Source organism: Blennius ocellaris, assembly GCF_963422515.1.
Source record: "Blennius ocellaris genome assembly, chromosome: 21".
NCBI lineage: Eukaryota > Metazoa > Chordata > Actinopteri > Blenniiformes > Blenniidae > Blennius > Blennius ocellaris.
The window spans coordinates 8,091,980-8,119,276 of NC_137670.1; the positions used below are offsets into that span (position 1 = coordinate 8,091,980).

A 27,297-nucleotide genomic window follows, 5' to 3' on the forward strand; every position below is an offset into this window, starting at 1 on the left:
GCCAGTTGCCCACAGAAGTCTCTTTAATTGATTGTTAAAAAAAAAAAAAGAAGAAGAAGAGTAAGGCTGGAGTCACTGTTTGGAGTACAGGATGGAGTTTGTATACAGAGGGCGTTCCTGCCCGGTTAATGATGAGCATGCGCAGACGACCGAGGCCCGAGCCCCTTCTCCGCTTCAGCTCCCTGGAAAGAAAACAAAACAAAACAAAAAAAAAACCCAAAACAAAATTGATTGCTTGAACAGGCTGCAGGGTCACCACACTCAATCGTGTCCCCTCGGGGGAAACGGTGCATAGCTGAAGTACAGTCGCCCTACCGGGGCGGGTCGCCCACCGGGCCACCGCACATAGATCATAATGTACAAAGATACATTCTCCATAGCAAAGGCTCAATCATTGAAAATAAATACTGAAATGGCTAAACTGCAATAAACATTTCTCGCTCACACACACACACACACACACACACACACACACACACACACACACACACACACACACACACACACACACACACACACACACACACACACGCACACGCACACGCACACACGCACACACACACACACAGTGCAGTGTAGTGGCACACCAAGGCCAGAAATAGTCAGAGAAACACCCACACGAGGACCGACGGAAAAATAAAAGGTCATAAAAATAGACTTGAAGCACTTTTTTAGTTTATCAGCTTTGCGGTGAGAGAAGAGGGACGTCTCCGAGCATCAACCCGGTCGGGACCGAATGTCCCCGAGCCCGGGTCAAAGCAACGCGTTCAACACTCGTCTCACCATGGAAGGGGAAAAAAAAAAAAAGAAAGAAAGAAAGAAAATAAGCTCCAAATACGAAAGTGGAAAAATAGATTTTTTTTTTAATCTCTACACGAGGATTTCTGTTAGAAAAAGCGCCTGGTTTCTCAGGGCGGAGGCGGCCGTGCTGCACCGCACACTCACTGCTCCACCTTTGACCTTTGGTAGCAAACAACATTCTTCAGAGGAAAAAAATAAATACTCTTGAACTCGGTCCTCCAGACCTAAGGCAAGTCTTCAAAGTCTCTACTGGTGGTGATTTTTTGGAGGGGGGGGGCTTAAAGGGGACAGATGCGCTTCTTCTTCACTTCTAAGAAAGAAAAAAAAGCTCCGGATTCAAAACGCTGTTGACAACAAACTCAACATGTGATCAAATGTTTACAACTCTGAATGTGATGAGCTGAAACCATGATGGCGAAGGTTTTTTCCCCACCGTATTTTCTGATCAGGGAAGCAGGTGTGAAAGCTGCGAACTACTGTCGTCAGCTTCTGGCTTGGCAAAAAAATATAATTTCGTCCAAAATATTATGCATTTGAGCAACTTCCTGGAAGCTGGCCAATAAGAACGAAGTGTGCTTTTCTGGGAAAGAGCCTCTTCAAGAGACGGACGACATGCGAACTGCTTAAAGGGCCGGAACAAGAAAGACCATCGTTTCTCGTTGAACAGTTTCAGGGGACAAAACGTAACAATTTGAATTGGAATTAATGAGACATACAAGGACTGATGAGGTTCTTGACTCACCACTGCCACCAAGAGCACAGAGGTGGCATTACTCAAATCTTTCATGATTGCGCCTGAAGATTAAAGATCTTTCTTTAACTCTGGATTGTGTTGGTGAAGATATATTTCGTGTGGATTAACGTTACATTCATGCGATAACCGTGCCGATTCTAAAATATACAAGACGAATGTAATGGTAACACACACGTGGCACAAGCCCAGCTGTCAATATTTCAGGATCAATTTGTGACTTATTGCTCTTGAGTTCACAATAGGAGACATTAAACATGGTCTGATCCTGCGACATCACTGACATTAATGGGCAGCAGGTCATCTTTTCTTTACTTGGCGTAACCCGGGTCCCGTGTGAGGGTGAGAGGAGGAGCTGCTGCTCAGCGAGAGCGTGTGACTTCAAATCATGATAAAAAAAAAAAAACAGGAGGAAACGGAACAAAAACAAGAAAATCGTTAAACAACATGCATCCAGGTTATTGGTAAGAAAAGCTCTCTGAGCAGTTTCTGCTTCGTCTTGTTGAGGACTGAGGAGGGAAAACAAAGTGCTGATTGAGGAGGAGGAGGAGGAGGAGGAGGAGGAGGAGGAGGAGGAGGAGGAGGAGGAGGAGGAGGAGGAGCCTCCTCCGCGGTCCTGCAGGGGTCAGAGGTCACTCTTCGGAGTCCAGGATCTGCCACACGATGAGGTGGCTGCGCTCGGCTTTCGCCAGGAAGGGCTCCAGCTTGAGGGGGGGCGGGTCCGCCTCCTCTGCCTCGCCGTCTTCATCACCTGCACACAGAGAGAGAGAGGAGGGGGGGAAAGACGGCGTGATGGTTCAACATGGTTTACACGACAACATTTCAAGTGAAAAGTCATCGTTTTTGCGTTTTCGCTTCAGGAAAGTTTCGTGTTTTGTCGTTTGTTTGTTTTTGTGGTGAAGCCACACACGGGTGACGTCGACTCTCACCCATCCTGAAGTCGATGTATCCTTCTCCTCCGCTCATCACCAGCGTGGACTTGGTTCCTTCCTGAGTCGTGGCGTCTGCCGCCTTGTCCGCCGCCGCCTCGCCCCCGCTGGACGCCGCTGGAACTGCGTGACCTGGAACACGAGGAAACCGGAATCATTAAACACGGTACCCAAGATGAAAAAAAAAACCCAAAACAAAACTAACTCCTACCATTTTTTTCTCTCATGAGTGGTCCGAATACTCGAGAAACAGAATAAATATGACTCATGTACACATTCAAACACAAAGAGAACAAAGAATAAACTGAATAAAATGTTCTTTCAAAAAAAAAAAAAAAAGGACTATTTGGAAAGTACAAAATAAAATAAGCAAACAAATCTAATCTGTGGAATCTTGATTAAAAAATTATGGAAAAATGTCTTTCATACCCTCGAGGGTATCGGGGGTATATTTTCTGTGGGATTTATGATCACTTGGTTATTTGCTTTCTCTGGCTCCCTGAGCGCCGTTTGATAAACCGACCTGGAACGGCGGTGAAGAACTTGACGGCGTCTCGGTGGCCATGGAAACAGAGCTGAGCGTGAGCCATGGAGCAGTACGGCACGAAGGTGCCGGCCTTCACCTTGTCGCTGCTGTCGTCTCCGTACACCCTCACCACGCTGCCCGGCTGGCCGCCCGCCGCCTTGGCGGCCTTGTTCGCTGCCGCTGGAACCAAACAAAACCGTCAAACCGGTGAGAAAACGGTTGAGTGGGACACGGCGAAGCCTCAAAGTGAGCGCCGGTGAAGTCTGAGGCTCCTCGTCTCTAACTGTCCAGACCTTCTGTCAGGGGGATGGAGATGATGACGCCGTTTCCAGTGCCGATCCAGAGACGACTGCACGACACCGTGAGGGCTGTGATCCTCACGAAGGAGAAGCCCAGTTTACCCGTGCCTGCAAGAAGAGGAAGAGGAGGAAGAGTCACATTCCATTCAGAACCTCAATCCGAGGCGCCGGTGTCCTGGAGCCTCTGCACTGACCCAGCATCTTGCTGACGTAGGGCTCGATGTCCACGTCCTGCAGGTGCTGGTGGGTGTGAGCGTGGAACAGCCTGAGGGTGGAGTCCAGCCGGATGGACACCCAGATCCCGTCGCCCACCCAGGCCAGCTGACGCACCTGGCTGTCCTTACGGGGATGGGCGTCGAAGGACTTCTGCAGGGGACAGACGAGAAAGTTGAAGTCGGATGGATAATTCAACCGCGTCCTATTAAACGTTTCCCTTTTTGTAGGCCCGGAGCTCCGTGTCAGCGCACCTCTATCTTCATGGCTTTGGGGTGCACCACGTGGATCTTGTTCCTGTAGCCGCACCACACCCGGTCGTGCACCACGCTCATGCAGCGGATGGAGTGGTGAGGCCTCCCCAGGTCCAGCAGGTGGTAGTTGGTCAGGTCCCACTGTCCATCTGGTGCAACGGAGCAGGGAGGCCATCGGCTGACGGAATCTCGCTTCACGCGGATCGTTTGCGTTCCTTCAACTTACCCTCTCCTCTGTGGAAAATGGCCACCGTGCCGTCGGACAGGCCGACCAGCACGCGTCCTTTCACGTGTCTGTACGGGGGAAGAGAGAGAGAAAGGGAGAGAGAGTGAGTGAGAGGCAGACAGCAGCAGGACGAAGCTGCCGGTGGTCCGAGTTAGCTTACACGATCCCGAGCACCGAGTCCTTCAGCTTGATGGAGTGGAGGCACTTCTTCCACTGAGCCACGGAGGAGTGGACGTACACGCTGCAAACACAAAAAGTCTCGTCCGGTAAACAAAGGCTCGTCGAAAACCAACGCACCTTCAAACATCCCGCGAGGCCAGATTCCCCAGGGTCTTCCTCTGCCGTGGGGTGTTTCCGGCGACTCACCATCCGTTCTGAGCTCCCAGCCACATGGTGGGCAGCACGCTGCTCATCTTGTCCGCCTCCTCCCTCATCAGGTCCTGCTCCTCCGCGCCGGGGTTGGAACTCACGCCGTCTTTCAGCAGGTCGCTCTCTCTGCTCACCGAGAAGAGAGGAGACGCTCAGTCGGACACTCGCCAGCATGTCTTTACGCGTCACGTCAACATAAATGCCCTGCCCAGCGCTGCACCGACTTATCCTCTTTCATTGTTTTTAAAACAGCTTAATGTTTTCTCCCAGGGCAGGACGGAGCTGATAAACGGAGACCGGAGGGTGGAGTGTTCTACAGTAATTATTTAGCGTTACGTCTTGTGGGCAGTAAACGGTTTGTATTGGACTGATGTGGCTGCCGGGGGCGGTCTCTCTATGGTCGACTTGATCGACAACGGGGCTCCCTCGGGTCACCTCTGGGAGTAGTTGGCCGGAGTTTCCGCCGTCTGCTGCGCCCCGAGGGGGTCGGTGAACACGTGTTCGGTGTAGGCGCCCCTCAGGCTCTCTCGGTGGTCCGCGGGTCCTCTGCTGGCCTCCGTGGCCTCGGTTGCTTCTTCGGCTGCTCTGGATTCTGCAGACGAGGTTCGAAATGGGCAGCGAGGTCGTCTTCCTCTCTCTCTCTCACACACGCACACACACACACACACACACACACGGGCAGCTCTTACCTGTTGCTCCGTCTCCTTCCAGTGGCTCTGCGGTCTGAGGCACGGCGGTGGCTCCCTCCGCCTCGCAGCCCACCACAGTGATGCCCTCCAGGACGCCGTCTCCGCCCGCCGGAACGCTGCCGGTCGACACCGGGCCGCCCCCGCTCACCGCCGCCCCGGCCTCAGAGCTCGGAGAAACCTCCTCCCCGGCTGGATAGTCCGTCTCTCTCGCGCCTGAGTAATTAAAACATCAGGAAAACTCAACGAGGAGTTCCGGAGGTTAGATGAAAACACGTCGGCGGTAAGACGTCCTCTCTCTCTCTCTCTCGTACCTGGCACGCTGGCGATGCACAGGACGTGAGAGTCGCAGACGAAGAAGCTCTCCAGGATGTGCCCCGGCTGGTTGGCGTCGATGACGACGGCCTTGGTGGTGGACTGGGTGCTGGTGCAGATCCACACCAGGGAGGACATCTCGTCCTGGTGCCGCAGCTCCTTCTGCTGCTCCTGCGAATACGGAAACGACGGACACAACGTTTTCAAGGTCACTTTGGCGCCTGTCAGCAGTTTGAAACACGACGGAAAATCTAAGATTGTGGTTTGCCGACGAGGAGCAGTTTCGTTACCTTGAGGTCCTGGTCCAGTTTCTCCAGGCTGCTCTGGGAGCCGATCTTCTTCTTGGGGCTCTCGTGTCCCGACACGTCGCTGTAAAACACGCTGGCTCCCACTATCGACCCCCCGTCTCTGGTTTTCCCTCCGGACAGGTTCACGCCGGCTGCACACCACAGCTGGAGATCGACAAACACACCGGGGGGGGGTCAACGACTAAAAAACTTTTTTTTTTTAAATCATGTGGTCGTCAGGAGAAGTGCAGCACGTTGAGAGTGAAACACCTTCATAGAAGCATCTTTTTCATCAAGAGGCCTGAGGAAGACGGGAACGGGCAGGTTCTTCGCCTTGCTCTCCGACTGACCGCCGTTGGCCTGAAACACGGTAAACGATAGCTGGTTACGGCTCCAGAGAGCGAGCAGGCTGAGCTCCGAGTGTCTCCCGTCGCCTCACTTTGTATTTCTTGGGCAGGCTCCAGCCGTACGCCTGCACCCGGCCGTCCTCCTTCTGCACGTGAGCTTTGACCTGCTGGTACTGAGCCCTCTTCTGCTGCCGCCGGGACACCACATTGTCAGCAGCCGCTCTGCAGAGGCAGGTTCAAGCTGCTTTCACTCCCGATTTTGATCGAAGTTAAATGATTACTGATAACTTTTTTGGGAGGGGGCAAGTTTGGCTTTTGAAGCTGCAGTGGACACTGGTCACCTGACCTCGGTGACGTCTCAATCAATGAGCAATTACAGCTCATTCTGATACACCGTATGACATTTGCACATTTCAGAGATATATTACATTGTATATGCCACATTTTGGGCGATATTGTATTTGACATCTCACTGTGTTGTGTTTGACGCTACAGAAATAAATCCAACTGAATCAATTGTCAATCAATCCGACTCTAGAAACCTGAACCGGATGAGGAACATTGTGAGTTTTGAATCGGGGGAAACATTCGCCACAATAATTGTTATTTTTTTAGACCTTTTCACATATCGACAGAAAACGTTTCCGTTCTAATTTAAGGTCCACATGTTCATCTGCACATTATATTTGAACTGGTTCCTTGTGACTCACTCCTCATTGAGGAAGTCGAAAGCTTTGCTCTTGTCGCTGGGCAGCTGCTGCAGCGTGCTGCTCTTCTTCTTCACGGACGGCTGGATGTGGGAGGTGGGCGCGTTGTACTTGACGTTCACCGGGGCCTCCGCCGCCGGCTTCTTGGCCGCGCCGCCCGACGAGCTGAACAGACGGCTGAAACTGGAGGTGTAAGGGTGGGGAAGTGGAGGAGGGGGAGGTGGAGAGAGGAGCACACAAAGACAGAACGTATAGAGGGGTGGACACAAGCGGGAGCTCCAGCAGCAGAGGGGAGGGCTCAACATTGAGGGGGGCGGTGGTTTTTCCCATGCCAGCACACCATGCTAACCTTTCATATTCCCACCAAGGAGTGTCTAGAGAGCCGGGAGTGCGGGGGTTAATTCTGAGCACCGACTGGACCATTAGTCAACAAACACAGAACCAAACAAGTCTGGACAGAAAACGCTTCATTTCTCCTCAACTGCTCATCTATCTGCAACCCAGTGATAAATAAGCTGTGATGAGTTCCCTTGCCTGCCCCCCCACCCCACCCCTTTCCCTCCCCCCTCCCCACACACACCTCCTGCAAAACACACACAACATCAGGCAGAATGTGGAGGGACGCACAGAGAAGAAGGCACACATGGTAGGAGAGACGTCAGTTTCTCTCATGAGACCCGCCACCAGAAGAAAAAGTCCAAAGCGAAAAAAAACCCCTCCTTCCTCAACACAGGAGAGCCGCGATAAAGAGAGGGAAACCCCGACAGGTTTGACCTTTCGTTTAGCTCCTGATGAAGGAGATAAAGAGTGTTTTAGGATCAGAGGGCGGCTCTCCTCTGTTAGGACAGCGGGTCAGTTAAGATTTACCTACATCCTGGAGAAATCAACAACATGGAATACAAGAGAAACGGGACATGTGAATCACTCGGCACTGTGATTACGGTGATGATTGTTTGGTATTGTGAAGAAAAAAAAAAAGGCTGAGAAGGAAAGATGGAGCTCACAACTGCCAGAGGCTGGACTTCTTCTTCTCCGGAAGAGCCGGGTTCTCCTTCGACGCTCTGGAAGGAGTCCAAAAGAATTATTGGAATTCACTCTGCTATTATATCTGCACACCATTTCACTTGTCATCGTCCCTACAACTGGATTCACAACAAAGAGGCGTTCAATTAAAAGGTTACGACTGAACAGGCTAGAGCTTCTTGTGCCTCGTCATCTCATAATTTCTGGGTTTTAATATCAGCGTGACATTAACAACTTCAATCTCTGCAGATGACGCTTACCTCCTCCATATTTTACTAACGGCAAGGAAAGATCGCTTGCGACAGAAAGACTTCTTCTATACCGATTCATTTGTTATTATCATTAAACAGGTGGAACGAATTAATAAAAAAAAAAAGCCTCCAGAGAAACACTGCAGAGAATAAAATTCATAAAGTCATGATTCATAGTCATCATTTTCTGCAATAGAAATTTTATAACCATTATGATTTTTTTTTTACATTTTTATGTGAAAACAGAAAATGTGTGTTGTGTTTTGGGTGTCCGTTTACACCACATTGGTGCTCGGAGCCACTGAAAACACAACGTTTTGATACTCTGCGACGGTGCATGTGCACCACACCAGTAAGTACGATTGTTTATTTGGCGTCTTCTCACCGGATCATCTCCGTCCACCTGACGGCCTCCTGCAGCTCCATCAGTCTCTCCTTGTACTGGTTCCTCTCCATCAGGACCCGGGCCATCTCCACCCGGGTGAAGCGCTTCCTCTGGGCGGTGGGCACGTCGCTCTGCAAAACAGCACCCAACATCACCCAGCTGCATTTTTTTAACATCCCAGGAACACAGAGCTGTGATCCTACACATATGTGAGCACATAAGCCTCTAAGGACTCACGTCATCCTCGTTGTCATTCTTGACCTTCTGTTTGGCTTCCTCCAGCTCGGCGCGGACTCTGTAACGGAAACACGTCCCGTCACGCAACACGTCTGGCGCCGTGTCAGACGAGCCACTCTGGAGGCGACTCACTTCTTCAGCTCTTCTTCCAGATCTTTATTCTTCTCCTCCAGTTTGGTTTTGGCCTGAGCGACGGCGTCCAGCTCCCCCCGCAGGACCTCCCGCTCGCACGACAGCTCGTCCACCTGCCCGATCAGGTCGTTCTTCACCACGTTCAAAGCATTTCTGAAAACGAGAGGCACGCGTTGAGCCGCGTCGTACCGGCGACCATCACGGGGTGGCAGTATGCATTCTAGCTTGAATAAATCCGTGAATATTGTTTACTTTATGTTGATATTCCATTGGAAATCAATGATTTGGAAGTGATACTAACTTGGTTTCCAGCAGCTGAGTGTTCTCATGAATCAGATGCTCAACTTCCCGGCCCATACCTGAAAACATCACATACATCATACTTGTGAAATAACTTTGTACACTCTGCAATAAACAGGAAGAGAGAGAAAGCATCTACTAGGTTACGTCTAAATCCAGCCTTACCGAGGAAGTTGTAGTCTGCGAGTTGTGCAGAAAAGAAACCACAAAAAGTTTTATGAGACTATATAAAAGAGCGTTTCTGGTGTGAATCCTGATGGTCTACAGCGGCGGCTCTAAATGTGGGGTTTGGGTACCTAGTCGGGACGCTACAGATCAACAGGAGGACGAAGAGCTTTGTCTTCCGAAGTGGGACAAAGTTGGAAGAGGGTTGGGAACGATCGGTCTGAAGCAGAGGCGTCAAACATACAGCCCACTGGCCAAAAACAAGACTGCAGTAAGACGGCAAGTGCGATCGTTCAATAAAAGTCAAAAGATATGGGCTGTATGCGAGACCTGAACTAGATAAGTTGGACACTCCTGGTTTCTAGGACTTCACGAGGCAGAAGCAGCAGCACTCTACAGCCAAAGACAAGGAGTTGATACACACCAGAAAAATCGTCTGTGAGGATGATTTAAAAAAAGAGGCCAGACAAGACGAGAGCAAGGTAAAACTGGTTGCACAATCAAACACTGCCTAAAGCACGAGAGGCGAGTTGGGGGCGACGGCTCCCTACCCAGCAGGTCGGCTCCGTCGTCCACGTCTCCGATCAGGTCGTTTCCTGCAGACGAGAGCTCCTCGAACAGAGATTCCGTGTTACGGTCGAACGCCAAGTTCTCGATGCCGCCTTTGCTCGGCGTACTGTGTGGAGGACGTCAAACAACGGACACTTTAGTCCACACAATGCCAGAAACTATGGCGTCAAATTTGAAAAGCCATCAGCACAGTTTGCTTTCCGTTTCACTCCTGGGCTAAATCTCACTTGAAGTCAATGCAAAGCTTAAAAAGACCTAATATCTTATTCGTTTTCCACTTAATGGCGGCCTTCAGTCCTGTACCTTGTTCCCTGGCAGCTCTCGAGGTCCATGTCCAGCTCTGGAGTGGACTCGATGATGGCCAGGACCTCAGACTTCTGCAGCTCGTCTGCTCCACCTACTGGCAGCATAGGAGACGTGAGAAAAACAAAACTCCTTGTACTGTCTTGACGTGGACGAACGGCGGGAACGGCGGTACTGACCGTCACTCCTGATGGGTGTGCTCGCAGACGGCTGTCCTGCCTCCACGGCCGCCAGGTCTTTACTGCTCTCCGGTTTCCCGCCATTGGAGTCCAGATTCTTGTCGAGTCCGTCCGAAGCGTTGCGCTCCTTCGGGGCGGCGTCCGCACCCTCCGCGGCCACGCCGGAGGCGGTGGTCGACGGCGACGCAGTAGAGACGGACCCGGAAGAGCGACCCGTGCCTGAGGAGGCTGCGTCGTGGGCCGACGGCAGCGAGGTGCTGCCGTACGCCGACGACGAGCTGTTGGATTTGGAGGATCCGTCCTGAGTGAAGCCTGAAGAGTTGGATCTGGACTCTCCGTCTTGTGAGGGAGCCGGAGCTCCGCTTTTGGACGGCGCGCTGGGTTTGGAGCTGCTGCGGTTCACGTTGGATAACTCATCCTTTATGGTGGACGGGGGGCGGGGGGGAAAGCAAACGGGGTAAAAGTGAGGCCAGGCTCACGCGTCAACAAGTCAAGTGAAAACGCGTTTTAATTTCAGAATGGTTTTGCGTTTGCATGGCAACGTTTTAAAAACAATGTCTGTTTACACCGAAACATTGTGGACGATATAGTTGGCATGCCAGGACATGAGTTGGTTGTTTTTGTAATGAAACCACACACACACACACACACACACACGTGCAGAGGACAATACGCTGTTGACATTAATGATGATGAGTACACCTACATTCGTACGGACAGACGCCGACTTTGGAGTGACTCAACTGTAAAACTACCAAGTCCCAGGAGAATATGGACTGAGACTGTGGAGTACATCGCTCATTGTTGTATTTGTCCGTCTATTTAATATGGCCTTGGAGGCGGAGCGTTTTCAAATAGTTCCGCTTTGCATCCCTTGGCCATCTGATCTACAAAGTGGGCGGGGTTTTCTTTTGATTGGTCAACAACGTTGTATGAATGTACTTCAGCAGGTCGGCCGTTACCATGACAAACTTTCAATATATTGACCAGCCTTTTCTTTTCTATTTCAATGTCACGAGGCCTTGATGGCAGGTTTTCCACAACATTTGGTCATCAGAAGCAAACATTCACAGAATAATTCAACCATGCTTTTATTTTTTTTCCCCCACAGCAAGTCTTGCAAATTCCGGGTGAGTGTTTTGAATCTCCACTCCACAAGCTCTACCTGATACTCAACAGCATCTTGATCGGGGGAAATCTCCAGTGACGTTTCTTCTTTGATTGGGAAAAACAGCTCCTCAAACTGAGGATATTAAACAGTGCAAAAGTTCAGGTGATAAAGACTAATCGGTGATCTCATCTGGATGTTAGAGCTTCTTGGAGGAAACAGATTTTTGTGAACGAATGATTAAAAAGCGACAACCAAACAGCTGAGACACGCTACGGTACGGTAACGGTTATAAACAATGCTTTGGCTGATGCTAAAGCTAGCAGTCAACACAGGAAGCACACCAGAGAGACAGCAGCTTTACGGGTTTTCACAGAAACTTCAGTAATTGTAACTGCAATATCACTTTTTGTAATTACTGCCATGTTAATGCCAGAAGTACGGGTCTTTCAATAATTTATTACATCAGGTGTATCAAAACACATTTTAATTCCGGGGGCACATGCAGCCCCATTTCATTCTGAGGGGGCCGGACCGGCAAAAAGGTGCCATAATAACCTTTAAACTGTCTTTTTTTATTTGTGGTGCAGAGTATATGTAATGAAGAAATTGATGTTTTTACAAAACCAAACAATTACAACTGATAATGACTACAATCTCAGCATAAAGCCATTTTTACTGATACTTTCTGGTGTGAGATATAGTGAAATGTCCAAAATAACCTGTCTACTGTTGCATTATGGGTGTTTTAACAAACTCACCCTGATAGCATGACTGAGTCTCATGCTTGTTTTCAAGCTTTCATGACTGCATGACAGATATCTTAGCTTGAGTCTCACTGTTGTATTGTGTTCGCTGAGACATTTGTTGAAAAAAATCCCAGTTTTGGCTGACGGGCCTCGTGTTTGACACTTCTAAGATAATAAAGAAATGTTTTGAACAGAGATATCAGGCTAACGTTAATACTGCTTACAGTCAGACACCTTTAAATTCAGCACAACAGAGTCAGAGTCATAGAAATAATTGTGCTGCTGATTTAACAATGATATCCAGATCCTAACTTGTGATTCCCAGGACTTGTGGGGAGGCAAATGGAAACTGAACTGGTTCTTACTGCAACAGTCTGAGCAGCATAACGTGGCATCCAGACTGTGCGGCCCTGTATTGTGTTGATGTGCGAACACCGGCGGCCGCGGTCCTATTAATAGCACGGCGCGGCTGATGGAGAACGATCAATCAGGACAAGTGCGACGCATCAACGCAAATCCTCTCAGTCACCTTGAAAAACACACGACGGGTGAATGAACCCAGAGGAGACGCTCCTCAAATTGCTGTCGGATGAAACTTCTCTCCCCCCCCTCCACTGACGGGAGGATCGACTTTCTCCCCGCTTCTTCACACACTCGCGTCACTCCGCTGTTGCTATAGTGGCACGGTGGACAGCCAATCAGAGGGGAGTGACTGCGGGTTTAATCCCGACCCGATAAAAAAAAAAAAAAAAAAAAAAGATCAGGCCTGCAACATGGCGAGGGGACCGGGCTCATTACCCGGAAATCTTTTGTCAACTGTCAAAGTTGGGAGGGGAAAAAAAAAAAGCACAAAGACGCTGCTGTCCTGGAGGCGACAGCAGTGTGGCACGGCGGCGGCAAGCATGAGGCCTGCGGGCTGGAAGCTTAGCGAATATTAACTACACCCCCCCACACACACACACACACTGCCTCTCATCCGACCTCTTCCTAGTGTAATTACTGCTAATGGATGCTTATGATCACCATTAATATTCACGATGGAGCCCCGGCTGGGAAGTCGTGGTCTCCAACAGCAACAGTGTGAAAGCACTGTGTCCGTTTCATCCTTCCCTTGTGGTTAAAGCCCCCCCCCCCCCCCCCCCCCGAATGGCACCACTTCCACGGCCTCCTGGGCTCCGAGCCACGCCGGCTCACACACAAACAGCAGCTCGCAAGCTGCTAAACATTCTGCGCACGCTGAACAATCCACCCCCCCCCCCCCTTTTTTTTTCTCTCAATGGAAATGCACTCCCGTCTTTGGTGTTCACTGGCACCGTCTCTTAGCGTTTTGTTTCCACAACCCTCCTCCTCCTCCTCTCCTGGTGGGAGGTGATGTCACCAGCCTGATTGCGTGGGAAGCTCGCTAACCTTACAGTTTGTAGCCGCTGACATCGAGAGAAGTCTTTCGTTTCAGCTCGGTCGGTTATTTTTTTAGGAATTTTACCTTGAGGCTGGTGTTGGAGCGCGGGTGGCTCAGGTTGTTGAATCTCCACGGTTCTGACGGGGTGTCCACGGGCTCCCGCTGGACGTCGGGGGTCATGCTCTCAGTGGCGGGAAGTTGGAATATCCCCATGGAGATGGGACGCTCCTTCCTGGGGACGCAGAGAAAGAAAGCGATGGATGACCCAAAGGTTATAAAAGCTTGTTTGGAGAGAAGCACCCATTGCTTGTGTAGAGTTTTATAAAAAGTTTGCAGTGAATCTGAGCACCATCGGCCCAAAAACACCAAAAAAGTTTTCCGTTTTCACTTAACAAACTGTGTGTAAACAGGGCTCGAGTAGATTCAGGCTCATGGTGACGAGAGTAAATAAATTTAAAAAAAGGCCTTTCAAAAATATTGCAGTCACACAAAAGAAGAATGACCCAAAACCCAATCAAGACCATCTTTAGCGAGAGTGGACATAAGTAAATAAAAAAACACTTTCTCAACCAAAAACCAGGGAACATAAACTGCTAAAACTTCAGAGTTTAACCTTTGAATGACGTTTAACGCGACTTCGTGAACATGAGTGAAGGACGAGCCAAAAAACAACTCACTTCTGAGAGCGTATTGGCTGCTGGGACAAACTTTCTGACCTTAACTTTTCTTAATTCACTGGTCAAAGGAAAAGAGCCTGCAGTTTCCAAGGACGTTCCCTCGTGGCGTTTCAGAGAAGCCGAGCTCAGGAGAGCTGGACAAACGTTCGTGACCTCTGGCTTTGAACGCCTAATCAGTTCAGTTGAGTCTCCCTGAATATTCAGTGTGGTCAAGGACAATCCCATTGGACATTGCCGACACAAAGCTTTCACTGGAAAACAAAAAAAAAACAAGGACATTTAACTTTTCCCCACCAAAACCTTTTATTTAGCCTTTGTGATCAGGGGTTCAAGTGCGAGAACACATCTTTTCTGATTAATTTGATCCATCCTTGGGTCAAATTCGATGTTTCATTGGATTAAAGCCAAACATCAACTCCCACGTGGTCATTAATTCTACAGTTGCAGCGGAATCCATCCGATTCCTGTCGTAGTGCCTCCAGAAGCCACACAACAAGTGACACGGTTCAAGAACATGTGATTTATGGTGCGCAATAAAGAGTGTCGTCCCCCTGGCCTCTACCAGAATAAACCATGCTGGGCATGTTCTCATTAGTCTGAATGCTTTTGCACTGTGGTGGAGTTACTAGAGACGCTGTGACCGCAGGGGAAACGCGCTCCAGCACAACTACGTCACTCTGACAGCATTTCTTTATCCCCCCGACATTAAATTCATTTGGTATTACTCGATCGAGAGCGTAATGTTAATCAGACAAAACAAATTGTGTGACAAAGCAGAGACATCCGAGGGACGACGTGAAATATTTGAACAAACGCGTTAGCGGCCACAGCTCGAGAGATAAAACCCACGGAGGACCAGGTGGAAAATGTACCTGCAGCTCCAAGGTTGATTGAGCTTAAAGCGAGAGTCGCAACTTTCCATTTCTGATCTAATTTCTTTAAAGCATGCCTCTCGCGAGCAGACTTGTGATTTGACACCTGCCTCATCGTCTTGCCAGGAGACCTGGAGTTAAACGTGCACGCAAAAGGACTTTGTGACGGGCCGACATGAAAGCTAGCAAAATTCAAGTGAGTATCGACAACGGATAATATACTCACTTAAGAATTTGATGGTTTCGAAAGGTACAAATCAAAAATGTAGAGTTTTCTAACCAGAATGATATAATACCATGTGTTTAAAATGAAATGTGGCATCTTGAATTTTAAGGAAAAAAAATACAAAATACAAGGGAGATCAAACAAATCATTGAGTAAATGGGGCCTGATAGAACAATTCACCAAAGACAAAAAAGTACAAAAATAACCCCAACATGTCCGTCTCCTTTGATAAGAAACAACACGTATAAGAGCAGCTTTGCGCCGCTGTGAACATCAGGAATGAGAAACGCTGCACAGGCTGGACGACACAACAATAGCTGATGTGGGGGATTTACAGTCGCGGAGGAAGGAACAATGGACACCCCACCGTATTGAGAGGTCACATGAGGGCCACCGATGGGTTGCAGCTTTTTTGTCGACTGAACCCGCGAGGGGGGAAACAAACTCCTGCTGCGTTTCGTCGTAACCTGGCTGAGACGACGCGGTGTGGAGGTGACGGCCGTCACCCCGAGCCCCTCTTGACGCTACTTTCAGCGGCTCGACCGATACACAACGGCACAACACACGGACGGGCTTGTACCTGCAGGTTCGGGGTAAGGAGGGCAAGGAAGGCAGGGCGGGTAAGCCCCCGGTGGACACGGAGTAGTGGACCAGCAGCAGCACCGACAGAGACACCAGCACGGCCGAGTTGATGACGACCGCTCCCCCGACGAAGCCGAAAACAAACAGCAGCATACACCCGGGGCTCATGGCCCCCCCAGATTGCCACCCAGCCCTTCACCGAGGGGGGGAGGGGGGAGGAGGAGGGGGGGGCAAGGGGTCACTGGCGCACCGGAGTGACTCTGCTGGTTTGGCCGGACCGCCGCATGTGCACTGGCTGCAGAGGTCGGAGAGGCTGATGGCAGCAGAGAGGGCGACAGTAATAGTAATCCCTCAACTCTTCTTCCTCCCCCAGGAGGCGATTCTGCTCTTCTTCCTCCCCCCAGGAGGCGATTCTGCTCTTCTTCCTCCCCCCAGGAGGCAATTCTGCTCTCCTTGCTCCTCCACTCTTCCTCTCCTCTGCCGAGATGCGACACAGCTGCTGCTGTGCAGTCTAGAACACTCCGACGCTCTCCCTCTCTTCCACTCTCCCTCTCTCCCTGCGATAGCTCCCACCACCCCTCTCCTCTCCTCTCTTCCTCCCCTCCCTCCCCCCCTCCCCCGCGCTCTCTTTTGGATGCTGAGGCAGCTCGTTCCATATGCCTCTTCACAGGCTGCAGCTTATTGGCTGCGGAATGAGGAGACTGATCCGTGTGTGTGTGAGAGAGAGAGAGAGAGAGAACGAGAGAGAATGTGAGTGTGTAGGTGAGTGAGAGAGAACAGAAATGTGAAGAGAGAGTGAGTGTACAATATAGAAAGTAGTAAGAGTGTGACCAAGTGCAAGTGTGAAAGCCCAAGTGAGTGAATGAGTGAAAGAGAGCGTGTGAAGGTGAACTTCCATATATATTCAACTTCCATATCAGAATATGCAGAAAATACCATGTGTGGCCACTGGATGTCACTATACGACATGACAAAGTTGCTCAAGGATCTAAAAACCAAATAATTTCACCTCCCAAGCAAGAGAAATGTTTTCAAAGACAAAAATCTACAGCAGAATTTCAAGTAAAAATGATGAAACGTCGATTAGGAAACAGAAAGAGTTCAAAATATGAGAGAGTGATGTGGGACAACAGATGGAATATCGCATTGTGCTAAATCCGACATATTTACAGGAACCTCATGAAGAGATGGCCTGTTCATTAATATGCACTGTCCCATCCAATTAAACTAATAAATGAAAAGAAACGCAGTTACTGTGGTTTTATTCCACATTTTAAATAAGATGGATTTTTTGTTATATTAGGGTTTTTTGTGCAGCTCTCGGGGATGACTGCAACAGCGTGATAACAGTAGTTGAATCATTTCTATCGACAGTAACTCGTAAAGTAACTCCCTAAAAAAAATGAGGAGGAGCTTGTAACTACTCATAATCACAAGGTGAGGTGAGAAGAGAGCGGTGTGGGGGGGGGGGTCTCACCGTGGTCTGATGGGTGTGGGGGTCTCCGAGGGCTCTGCTGTCATGGCTGCATGTTGGTGTTTGGTCCGCTCCAGGTGCTCCATGTAGCTGTGGATCATCTGCACGACACGGCGCATCAGAATTTTAACCCCAAAGACTTCTGTCATGGATTTGATTGTGACTTTTTGAACACGGCGCTTTGAGGAGTTGGCGACGTGGCGCCGCTCACCTCGGTGTGCCTCTGGTGGAGAGCGTTGTACTCCTTCTTGAGCTCCGCCTCCCTCTCGTCCAACCTGCTGACTGCACAGGGACGACTCAGGATTACACCGACATTTACAGATTACTGCAACAATGATATAGAAGTAACTAAGGGGGGGCTTTAAAGCTGCAGTAACAGTTCAGGGCCAGAGGATGGCGACCTAACACAAGGAAAACCTCCTGCTGAGGGCAGACCAGGTTATTTCACAACTCCTGAGTCATGCGTGAGATCTCATGTTCCAGTTTTTTTTCCTTCCCCTCAACACTGTGGGATGATTCGGACTTCCTCATGATGCTTTGGGAGACTTTCTAGATGAGCTGACATGTGAGTGAGTCCAAGATGAGCCGGCGGAGGTTCGATCTCAAGTGTTTGTGGCTCGACACGCTCATTTACCAAACAAACAACAAAAAAAAAAAGAGTCAGACAGTTGTTGAAAGTGAACATGTAAATAGACTCTTCATGGTGGACATGATACTCAGAGAGCCAGAGGCCAACTCCGCTATTTAATTTCAGTTTATTTTCATTCAAACAGCTGGATTTTCCAGTAATTCAAGAAGGCGTTAAAATGATTTGCTCTGTTTAGAAATCTCTACAGAGATGCGTGTTGGTAAAAAAAACCGGTGTGTTTCTAAATCTAGTGAATGTTGGATGGAGAAAAATGCAACTCAAAACTGAAAAAAATAATATGTTTTTCACTTGAAACATTGTCGAAGAAACCACTGGCATTACAATCACATTGTAATCTTTCCATGCAGTGAGACAATATTAAATGTGACGCCAACCCAGTTTGGAGAGGTTTCTGTTGAGATAAACAACTTCATCTAGTATTTATCTAATGTTCTGGATCCAGGGAAGAAATTAGAAAAAAAGAAACAAGGATAATTTAATCTTAAAAATCCTGATACTACTAACTTTTTGGATATTTTTTTTCTCTTAAACATAAGATCTAAGAACTTGATGAGTCTCACTTTTCAGTAACGTTCAAGGACCCACCCTGGTCAAAACCACATGGAGACGTATTGATTCTTCTCTTCCCAGGGATTTGTCACCACTGACTGTGAAAATCCACAGAATCGGCAGCACAGTCGGAAGAAGTGGGAATAAAAATCAAGTCTCGCCGCACTGATGTGGTGACAAAGCAAGAGAAGCAGTTTAAACCCTGCGTGGGGAGTGAGGAGTGACAGCGGCTGTGAAGTGGAGGCTGCAGAAATAATAACTGTGCAGAGAAAATGATGCGATTCCTAAGCTGGTTTGGTGATGAATCAGAGCGGCCACACCCTAATGGAGTCTGTCCCGCCAGCTTTCAGTCAGCGACTAAAAAAAACTATTCATGACGAACTGATGGGGGACAAAAAAAAAGGACAAAAGAAAAAGAAAAAAATTTATGAAATTGGATACACTGGATTTTTTTTTTTTTTTTATGTTATCCAATAAAAGGACGTTGTTTCCCTGCATGCATGTGGCCGTGCACGTATCCTACAAACTTGCACTGATGCCAACAAAACAAGCAGCTGTGTTTTCGAGAAGTTCCGTCCAGGTCGGGTTTAACCCACGACCAAACTCTCCCGTTACTCCCCGAGCTGCTCCATTACGGCTCGTTTAGCACACTTGGCAGGCGAACGCGGCTCATCGGAAGGGAGCGGCGGCGGCTTTCGTACAAGGAAGGGGGACGCAGACCGGAGTCCGTCAGCCGCAGACTGTCACGTGACCAGCAGACTGTCGATCCGCCCCGCCCGTTCTGGGTCGGACGACATCAGGGCCGATGAGAGTGAAGATGTGTACTTTATTACAGTTTGAAAAGTTGTGGAGGGTTTAAATAGTTAACTGGTAACTAAACGGACACCGAAAAACGCAACGATAGTTGAATCAACTGTGCGATTAACTTTTTTTTTTCATATTTAAAAGGCCGAAGTCATTTAAATATATAATAAGTCGCAGAAATCTACGAAAAATTGTCAAAAAGTGAGAAAGGCAACAAACTGTAGACGTGATAAAAAATGAAAAAAAGAAAACACATGTCTGAATAAGGGGGCAAGAGAAAGAGCACTGTTGTTTATGTCGCACGGTACATTGTTATTGAGTCAAGGCTACTCTGTATTCAAGCTAACGCTAACTGTGTAGCTCCCGTAACTGTGTCATTAATATCATGGCGATTACACTGGACTCACTCTGGTCTGCATAGTTCTTGGTTTTCAGCTCCAGCTGTCGCGTCTGAGACTCCAACATGACCACGCGGACCTGCAGGTCCTTCTTCTCGCCGTCCTGGGAGTCTTCGAAGGCGATGTACTTCTGCGGGTGAAACAAAGGTTGTCACGACGGCCGAACCGACCCATCCGACGGCACCGGGCGGCGGGAAGGGTCACGCGTTGGTTTGAGTTCTTCGATCGGAGTAGCTTGTCCACCACCTGCTCCCCATTTATGGTACAAATGTGCAGAAACAAGAGTTTCAGTTTCAGTGAGGTTCTATTTATATCTCGTCGATTATAATACAATATTGCGATGACGTGTAGAAAGAAGATTGTATTGAGATGAAAAAAAAAACCCCATGAAGCACAGATATGTTTTTAGCGTCCCCTAAAAATCTGTAAGAAAGAGGCAAAAGAAGACAACCAGGTTGAGTTTCGGTGCATTAGAGAAGGGACACAAGATGTCTAAACCTATAGCAGCAGATCAAACAAACGGGTTTAGGATTTCTTCATCGAGCTCCGTGGAGAAGTCTGATCAACTCCAGAGCTGAACCCTGATAAGACTGATATGATGATGATGATGATGTGAGGACTAAACCGCGTGTTGACAGTGGAAAAAAAACGGCGCACAATATCCGTCCCCGGGGCTATTATTAAAGTCTCTCAGCACAACAGGTGCACAGCGGCAGCTTCCTCATCACAAATATGAAAAAAAAAAACCACAACAGTAACAACAGTGTGGGGGTGTGACTGACGGACGTACAGTTTACAGGGTTTAACAACAGTAGATATCTGCGTTAAAGCTGGTTTTTCCAGCCTCCACAGAATTCGGACTACTTTCTATATGAAGGAAAGGACGCAGCTCCTCAAACGGTCGACAAGCATGAATCCACAATCCACAAATAAACCCAATTCGATTTAATGCTGCCAAAAGGCAAAGCTACACTCCGTTTGTCAATAGATTCGTTCTGAGGGAAGCAATGAAGTGGGTAAAGACCACCAGGGACATTGAAATAGTAAAAGTTGAACGAAAGGGCGCCACTAAAGAGGAGTTGAGAGGTTGAATGAAAAAATCAGGCTATACCTTGAATGTGATCATGTCATGGCTTCTCGTCTTGTGCTTTAAGCAAGAGTCTGGGGCACCATTTGGACTTGTCCATCAATTCTGAAGTTTCTCAGACTTTTCTTTACCCTGCAGTAATATCTTCTTTTATTTTTTAAATCATGTGCAGAAAATGTGGAAATAGGTGAACATGAAAAAGGATTTCATTGAGTCGAAAAGATGCCAAACAACGGTCAATAACAAGTCCTTGGGAATTTGCTCAGTCAAGGTACCTTGAGGTCAGAGATACTGTGAGACAAGAAAACACATGTAGTCATAGCACAACGGGAATTGTGAAAATGTAACACTTGTGATTCGAGCATGTGGTCACATTGTGATCGATGCGTCAGCACATCAAATTCTTCAGAATCAATCCGCCTTCAAGTTCGTCCGTGAAGCTTTGCTGATGCGAAAATCTGTTGCGCTTGCTGTATGATTGTTTGAAATTCTCCCCCTTTTTCTTGGTCTTTTTCTGGAAAACCACCAAACAATTGGTCCAAAGTGGACGACGTGAGCATCAGCGCTCAAGATGTGAGAAATCAAATGAGAAGGCCTGCAGCTCCGTGATCTAAAAACAGAAAGAAGTCTTAATGTTGTCTATCAGCTGAGTCGGGAGTCTGCACAACACGGGGTCTTGTGATGCAAGAACCCCCCCCTTACGTGGGTCAGGGGCCCGACGGGGTGGATTTTATCTGCAAGGAGACGAGGATCACCTGATAGAAGCCGCCTCGTTTTCATCCTACGCACATTGCCGCGAGAACAGCGGTGTCTAAGAAAGGTGCTTCTTCAACATGCCTTTGTGAACTCGCCCCTCAAGACGTTGTTATTTACTTACAAGGTTCACATGTTCCTGTAATGCGACATTTCTGTCACAGCCTGGGAACACTGATTCAAAGTTAATCGATTTTCTTTTCGATGAAAAACACATTTTGCACGTTTGTCTACCACATTTTAGTGTGCGTGAATGACTGCGACATAATCTTTTTTTACTCGTGAGAGCAAGTTATTTGGGTCTTATGTTAGAGGGACTTACTGGGCTCGACAAAGCTTACGGAGCATGCTAGGAACTCAAGCTATGGTAGCAATAGAACATTTTCTGCGAAGATCAACACAGAGCATTAGCATAGAAGTGTGGGGGTTGACACCATAATACAGTATACATTACTGCTTTCATACCAGCCAACGATTTGTTTATGACAATAATGGCAGTAGCTCGTCTCGTTGGAGGCGACGCACAGAGATAACCACACTGTGGGAGTCACCATCACAGCTCGCTGTTAGCCTTGAGTCAAGTTGGCTGATACGGTACAATTATGGAATTTTTCTTGTAATTTACTTCAGTCAAAGCAAATAAAACACAGTCCAACGGCATCAAAACACAAGTACTGTGGCCACAGCAACCGGCCGTGTTGGTGAATGTGTATCTCAGGGCTTTACGTTACATGATGTGTATTCTGATGTGTTCTGTGGGTGTGTGACTTCACCAGTGGATGGCATTCATTAAGATGACCGATGTCGGTTGCGACACTTCTCATCCTGTCAGTCATTTTCTTCATTAAAAACCGAGTTCACGTATATCTGACGGCTTGCATTCGTGAATGGAGAAACGCTAGCCATGAGCATCTATAAAGAAAATTGAGGAAGCAACCCATAGTGTACGACACTCTATTCGAGATTTCTAGTCAGTCGACTGTGCGCTCGATTGCTTTGGTTGACCAGAAGAGAGGCTTTGATCTCAGTTGGCCGTGGACTTCGCCATTGGCGTTTATTCGTCAAAACCCTGCTGTTGCAGCCCAGACAACTATCAGCCTCAACAGACAACGTCCTCCTCTCAGTGGATCAACACATTCTCAGAAGAAGTGCCTCCGTCTCCTGCTCCTCATATGACCCGAGAAGGAGGCCTGTGCATATGATAGCGCTCCGGAGAATAAGTGTTCCAGCATTTTGACGTGCACGCTTTCCCCCTACGCTGCGTGGATAAAGCGCTCTTTGTGCCTAAGCATCACCACACACACACACACACACACACACACACACACACACACACACACACACACACACACACACACACGGTTCCAGAACAAGTGTGTGCACACGCACACAAACAGGGCTCCGCTGTATTGGCACTCAATTGACAGAGACTGAACTCAGCTCCTTTTAGTTTCTTGGCCGCGGACGGCTACCGGGGACATTTGGAAAAGCCGGGGCTTCGCGAGGCTTCGGCCGCCGCGAGAACTGGGTAACACATTTACAAATGTCATGATTAATGATCCGAGTGTTGAGAACGACGCCACCATTATGCCGAGAACAGAATGTGGGCCTCAAGTGCGAGTCTCAGTGGTGATCATGTGGCTTTCAGGAAGTGATTAGCCAGCAGCTCAAATGTGAGAAGTGCATTATCGTGGTAATCATCGTGACGCGGGAAGTAAAAGCACGGGACTTCACAGGGTTTGTCCTCTGGAGAGTTTTATTGAGCTTATCAGCGAGTGAAGTTCATGCGAGTGATCAGCGGAGAGAGCACAGTCAACCAAGTTCAGTAATTGAAATGTATCCTACGTGATCCTCCACACATCGGCCATAAAGCCGACCTCAATGACTCGAGGTGCTCCATCGGCTGGCGTGTTTTGTGAATGAACCACGACCCTTTCACAGGTCAGCAGCTAAAGCCGGGGCTTACAAAAGAACAGGGGGAAGTGCCGTTTTTCCCCAAGAATTTCCTGCCTTGCCTTTCCTCTTACTCCGTCGAGACAAGCAATCGGGGGAGGTATTCCTCTGGGCACGCCAGCAAGAAGAAAGAACAGCAGGACCTGGCTGCTACCGTGTGTTTTGTTTGGGAAGATTAATCTGCTTCTTTGCCTCGACAGTGACTTGTCGTCCAAATGAGCAGCTTAGTAGCTGAGTCTGTGCCATGTGACTCATTAGTCTCTGTAGAGTAGACAGTTGCTTTGATACTGGGGGGGGTGCCTTGTATTCAAATTAGAAGAAAAACTCTCATTCAGCATGTGAGAACTCCACGGGCACCGAGCATGGATGTCGTCAAACATCCGGGATCTTTTGGTTCTGGGGCCACATTCAGCCCAATATCATCCTGAACGGGCCGGACCGGTAAAACGGTGCCATAACAACCCTTGAACTTTAACTTTAAAGGATTTTCTTTGTTGTGGCATGGATGATACCTGGTGAAAAAGCCTTAAATACAGTCTCAACATTTGCGGCATGAAAATGCAACTTCTCAACTAGTTTTGACACCAACATCTGTGTCCATCATAAACAACCGAGTGAGCTCCGTCATTGGCATCCCAATACTGCAACCACGTCGGGTGGAAATTACATAAAATGGTCGTGATCGCTAAATTCTCCTGTTCGCCGGGTGGCGCTCTGACTTCACCCTCTCGCCAACACGAGAGCCAACCCCTCTGGATTTCACAGCAGTCAGATAAACAGTCACAGTGTGAAACCCTCATGTGCACAGGTCTGTGTCAAAGCTGCAGCAGCATGTTAAGACATGACCTAAATTATTGAACGCGTTGCTTTGTGACCTGTTGCACTCGTCATTCAACATTTAAATGTCAACGCCAATGCCAACGGGCAGGGAGAAATATGTTCCAACTTATGGCTGTTGATGTGTTAATCCTCTTTTCAGGCCGGACCGTCGCGGATGCTGCCTATTTCGTGGGGATTATTAGGCAGGACAAATAAGACCCCCGCAGTGGCTCGCAGTCCCAGAAGGACTGTTTTTTTTAAAGCTCAAATACGAGCAGGGATTAAGACGGGTGTTTGAGCTTTGAAGGCACACAAACACAACTTAATTGAAAATCTAGGTAAAACATACAAGGATTAAAGTGTGTGTACTCGACTGGTGAATAAAAACATTCTATCTATTGCATCAGAAACTATTTCAAATCTCATGGGAATCAATGAAAAACAAAAACCCGTCCTGGTAAAAGGGAGTTGTTTGGATTATGGTGACTGTGTTCGGGTTACCAGAGTCTAAATTCTATCTTCTTGGTAAAACCAAGTTTTTTTTTGTTTTGTTTTTTAATACTGGCTTCTCGTTTTAAAGTGTTTGATGTGTAGAACCACTTTCGTTGTGTTTTGGGTTCTAGAATTCCAGCTGTTGATGCATTCATCGCCAGACATTCTGAGTCTATTCATGTTTCCTGCCTTGGATAAAGTAGAAGACTTGTGGCTTCCACATAATCATACATTACACAATGTTTACCAAACTGTGGGTCAGGACCCACAGCGGGTCACAGACTTGTTTTTCTTTGGGTCGCCAAAGGCACTCGGATAGCGTAAGAATATGATCTGAATCTTGTCAAAAAAAATTCAGCACTTCTGGTTTAACATTTTATCTGTCAGTGAAAGAGTTTGTCAAAATCTATCCAAAACTTTTTGAGTTATTCTGGTAACTAACCAACCAACCAACAATATTTTTTTCACCCACCCACCCTTTTTTTTTAATGTAAATCACCAAATTTGTGAAGTAATAATCACTTTTATTGCAAGCCAAGGTGCCAGATATTATGTAGCAACAAATAACATATTAATGGCCAACAATGTAAAAAAAAGAAAATAACAATTTAAATGCAATAAATTCAATAATAATTTGCAAACATTACCTGCATTATGCACACTAACACCCCGTTTACACGCCACTTCGTTTCAGAAAAGTTTCACGTTTACACCATAACTACGTCCATGGAAAATGTCAGAAAACTCTGCAAGCAATGCAGTTTTTATTTTGGCCGCAAGTTGCCACTGCTATTCGTTTCTGGAATGAAAACCACACGCATACACGCAGAGAACAATATGCTGTAAACGCTAACAATGGCGAGTGCACAGTCATCCGTATGGACGGATGACGAAAGTTGTATTATTACTTGTGACTCTCAATTACAAAAGCACCAAGTCCAAGGAAAGTATGGACTGGGAGTCATGACACTGTTGTTATTGGCCATCGAGTCCTGCATGTGCAGATGACCTATTCATTATGGTGCGCATGCGCAGTCGCAGTGTTTCAATGAGGTTGCCACGGAGACGAGGCATTCCCATAAAGTTCTCCCCTGGATTCAAAAAAAGATTGTGTTTTCAGTGACAATGTAAACACACACCCAGAAAATCAAGAAGAGTTTTCGGTTTTCCCTGGAAAACAGGTCCAAACTTTGATTTAATTCACAGTTTCCCTGTGACACCCTGAAGGCCAGTCAAGCAGACCCAAACAACCAAATGTGTCACTGCTGGTTCTTCTCACCACCAGGAAGGAGCCTGACAACACTAGGAAGCTGGATTATTAAAAAAAAAAAAAAAGTTTGCTGCATGCAAAGTGTGGTAAACAAATCCTAGAGTGAGATGCTGAGATCGAGGACTGATCGGTGCAGATAAAAGTACAGTATGTGCCCCACAAGTGTGTGTCATACTCAGGCATGGGTTCCCCACAAAATCGTTAAAAGCGTTTAGGGAAACACGCGCCGTCTGATTACCAGGAATTTTCCCTCAAGAGTAATTTCAAGACTCGCTCATCACATCGAGTACCGAGTCACGGTTGATTGTGACTCGGTTGCGCGCCGTGCCACTCGCTTAATCCGCGAGTTTAATCGGTAATCTGGGTTCTAAATGAGCGCCCGGGTGAGTTTGTTGTGCCGGGGGGATGGCCACCCACCTCCTCCGCGTGCTTCCTCAGCGCCTTCTCGCGCTCGTACTGGGTCACCAGCTGCTCGTTGTCCTCCTTCAGCAGCTCCAGCTCCACTTCGTGGTCCTGGTTGACGGCGAACACCGAGTCCAGGTTCTCCAGCACGGCCACCACCAGCGGCATCAGCTCCTTCACCACGTCCTCGCCGTAGCGCTCGATGAGCCGCTCGAACTCGCGGTAGATGGAGCTGGCCAGCCCCGAGACCCGCTCGGACATGACGGACGAGCTGCTGGAGTCGTCCTGGTAGAGGACCACGTCGTCCAGCTCCATGTTGTGACCTCCGGAGCCTCGGTCCTTCTTCTCCTGCCGCCCGCCGGGGCTAACGTTCACCCGAGCTAGCCGCCGCGAAGCAGCGAGCCACCGCCGGCCGCCGTGGACTTAACCGCGACTCGAGCGACGACACTAAAACATACTTAAACTTGTTTCCCCCCCAGCGGATATACTTCTTATATACACACTTTCGGGTTAAATCGGACTTTATTCCGTGTTTACACTCGCGGTCCCGAAAGTCTCCTGATTAGTTTCCCGATCCAACAGATGAGCTGCTGCGTTCAGGGGCCGTCGCAAATGTCATACTCCGCCGTACTCAACTCGTACTCGTGCACAAACGTAAAAGAAAGTAAACACAAAGTCGCAATACACTGATAAACATCAAATCCACAACTTCTCAACAAATCAGACAAATAATCGAATTGCGTTATATATATATATGGATGCTGCCATGTGATTTTCAT

General features: G+C 48.2%; 1 protein-coding gene across 3 annotated transcripts; it reads right to left on the bottom strand.

Annotated features, from left to right (window-relative positions):
• Positions 1 to 27,085, bottom strand: spag9b (sperm associated antigen 9b). Of its 3 annotated transcripts, none has more exons than XM_080517178.1 (30): positions 26,534 to 27,085; positions 19,752 to 19,872; positions 17,554 to 17,624; positions 17,346 to 17,443; positions 13,596 to 13,743; positions 11,421 to 11,498; positions 10,256 to 10,673; positions 10,077 to 10,170; positions 9,755 to 9,879; positions 9,040 to 9,097; positions 8,739 to 8,891; positions 8,607 to 8,664; positions 8,370 to 8,500; positions 7,718 to 7,771; positions 6,714 to 6,893; positions 6,096 to 6,225; positions 5,927 to 6,016; positions 5,660 to 5,821; positions 5,369 to 5,540; positions 5,058 to 5,270; positions 4,804 to 4,960; positions 4,366 to 4,494; positions 4,160 to 4,240; positions 4,000 to 4,067; positions 3,774 to 3,922; positions 3,501 to 3,672; positions 3,301 to 3,414; positions 3,005 to 3,187; positions 2,482 to 2,613; positions 1 to 2,303 (listed from the first exon to the last, which is right to left on the bottom strand). In XM_080517178.1, exons 1-30 carry the CDS (start codon positions 26,831 to 26,833, stop codon positions 2,185 to 2,187), a joined length of 4,158 nt encoding a protein of 1,385 aa, XP_080373304.1. In that variant the 5' UTR covers positions 26,834 to 27,085; the 3' UTR covers positions 1 to 2,184. The 3 variants fall into 3 exon arrangements, with proteins under 3 accessions (XP_080373304.1, XP_080373305.1, XP_080373306.1); XM_080517179.1 differs by having other exon boundaries at positions 6,714 to 6,887; positions 7,715 to 7,771; XM_080517180.1 differs by lacking the exon at positions 11,421 to 11,498.
• Between the last annotated feature and the right edge of the window lie 212 nt (positions 27,086 to 27,297).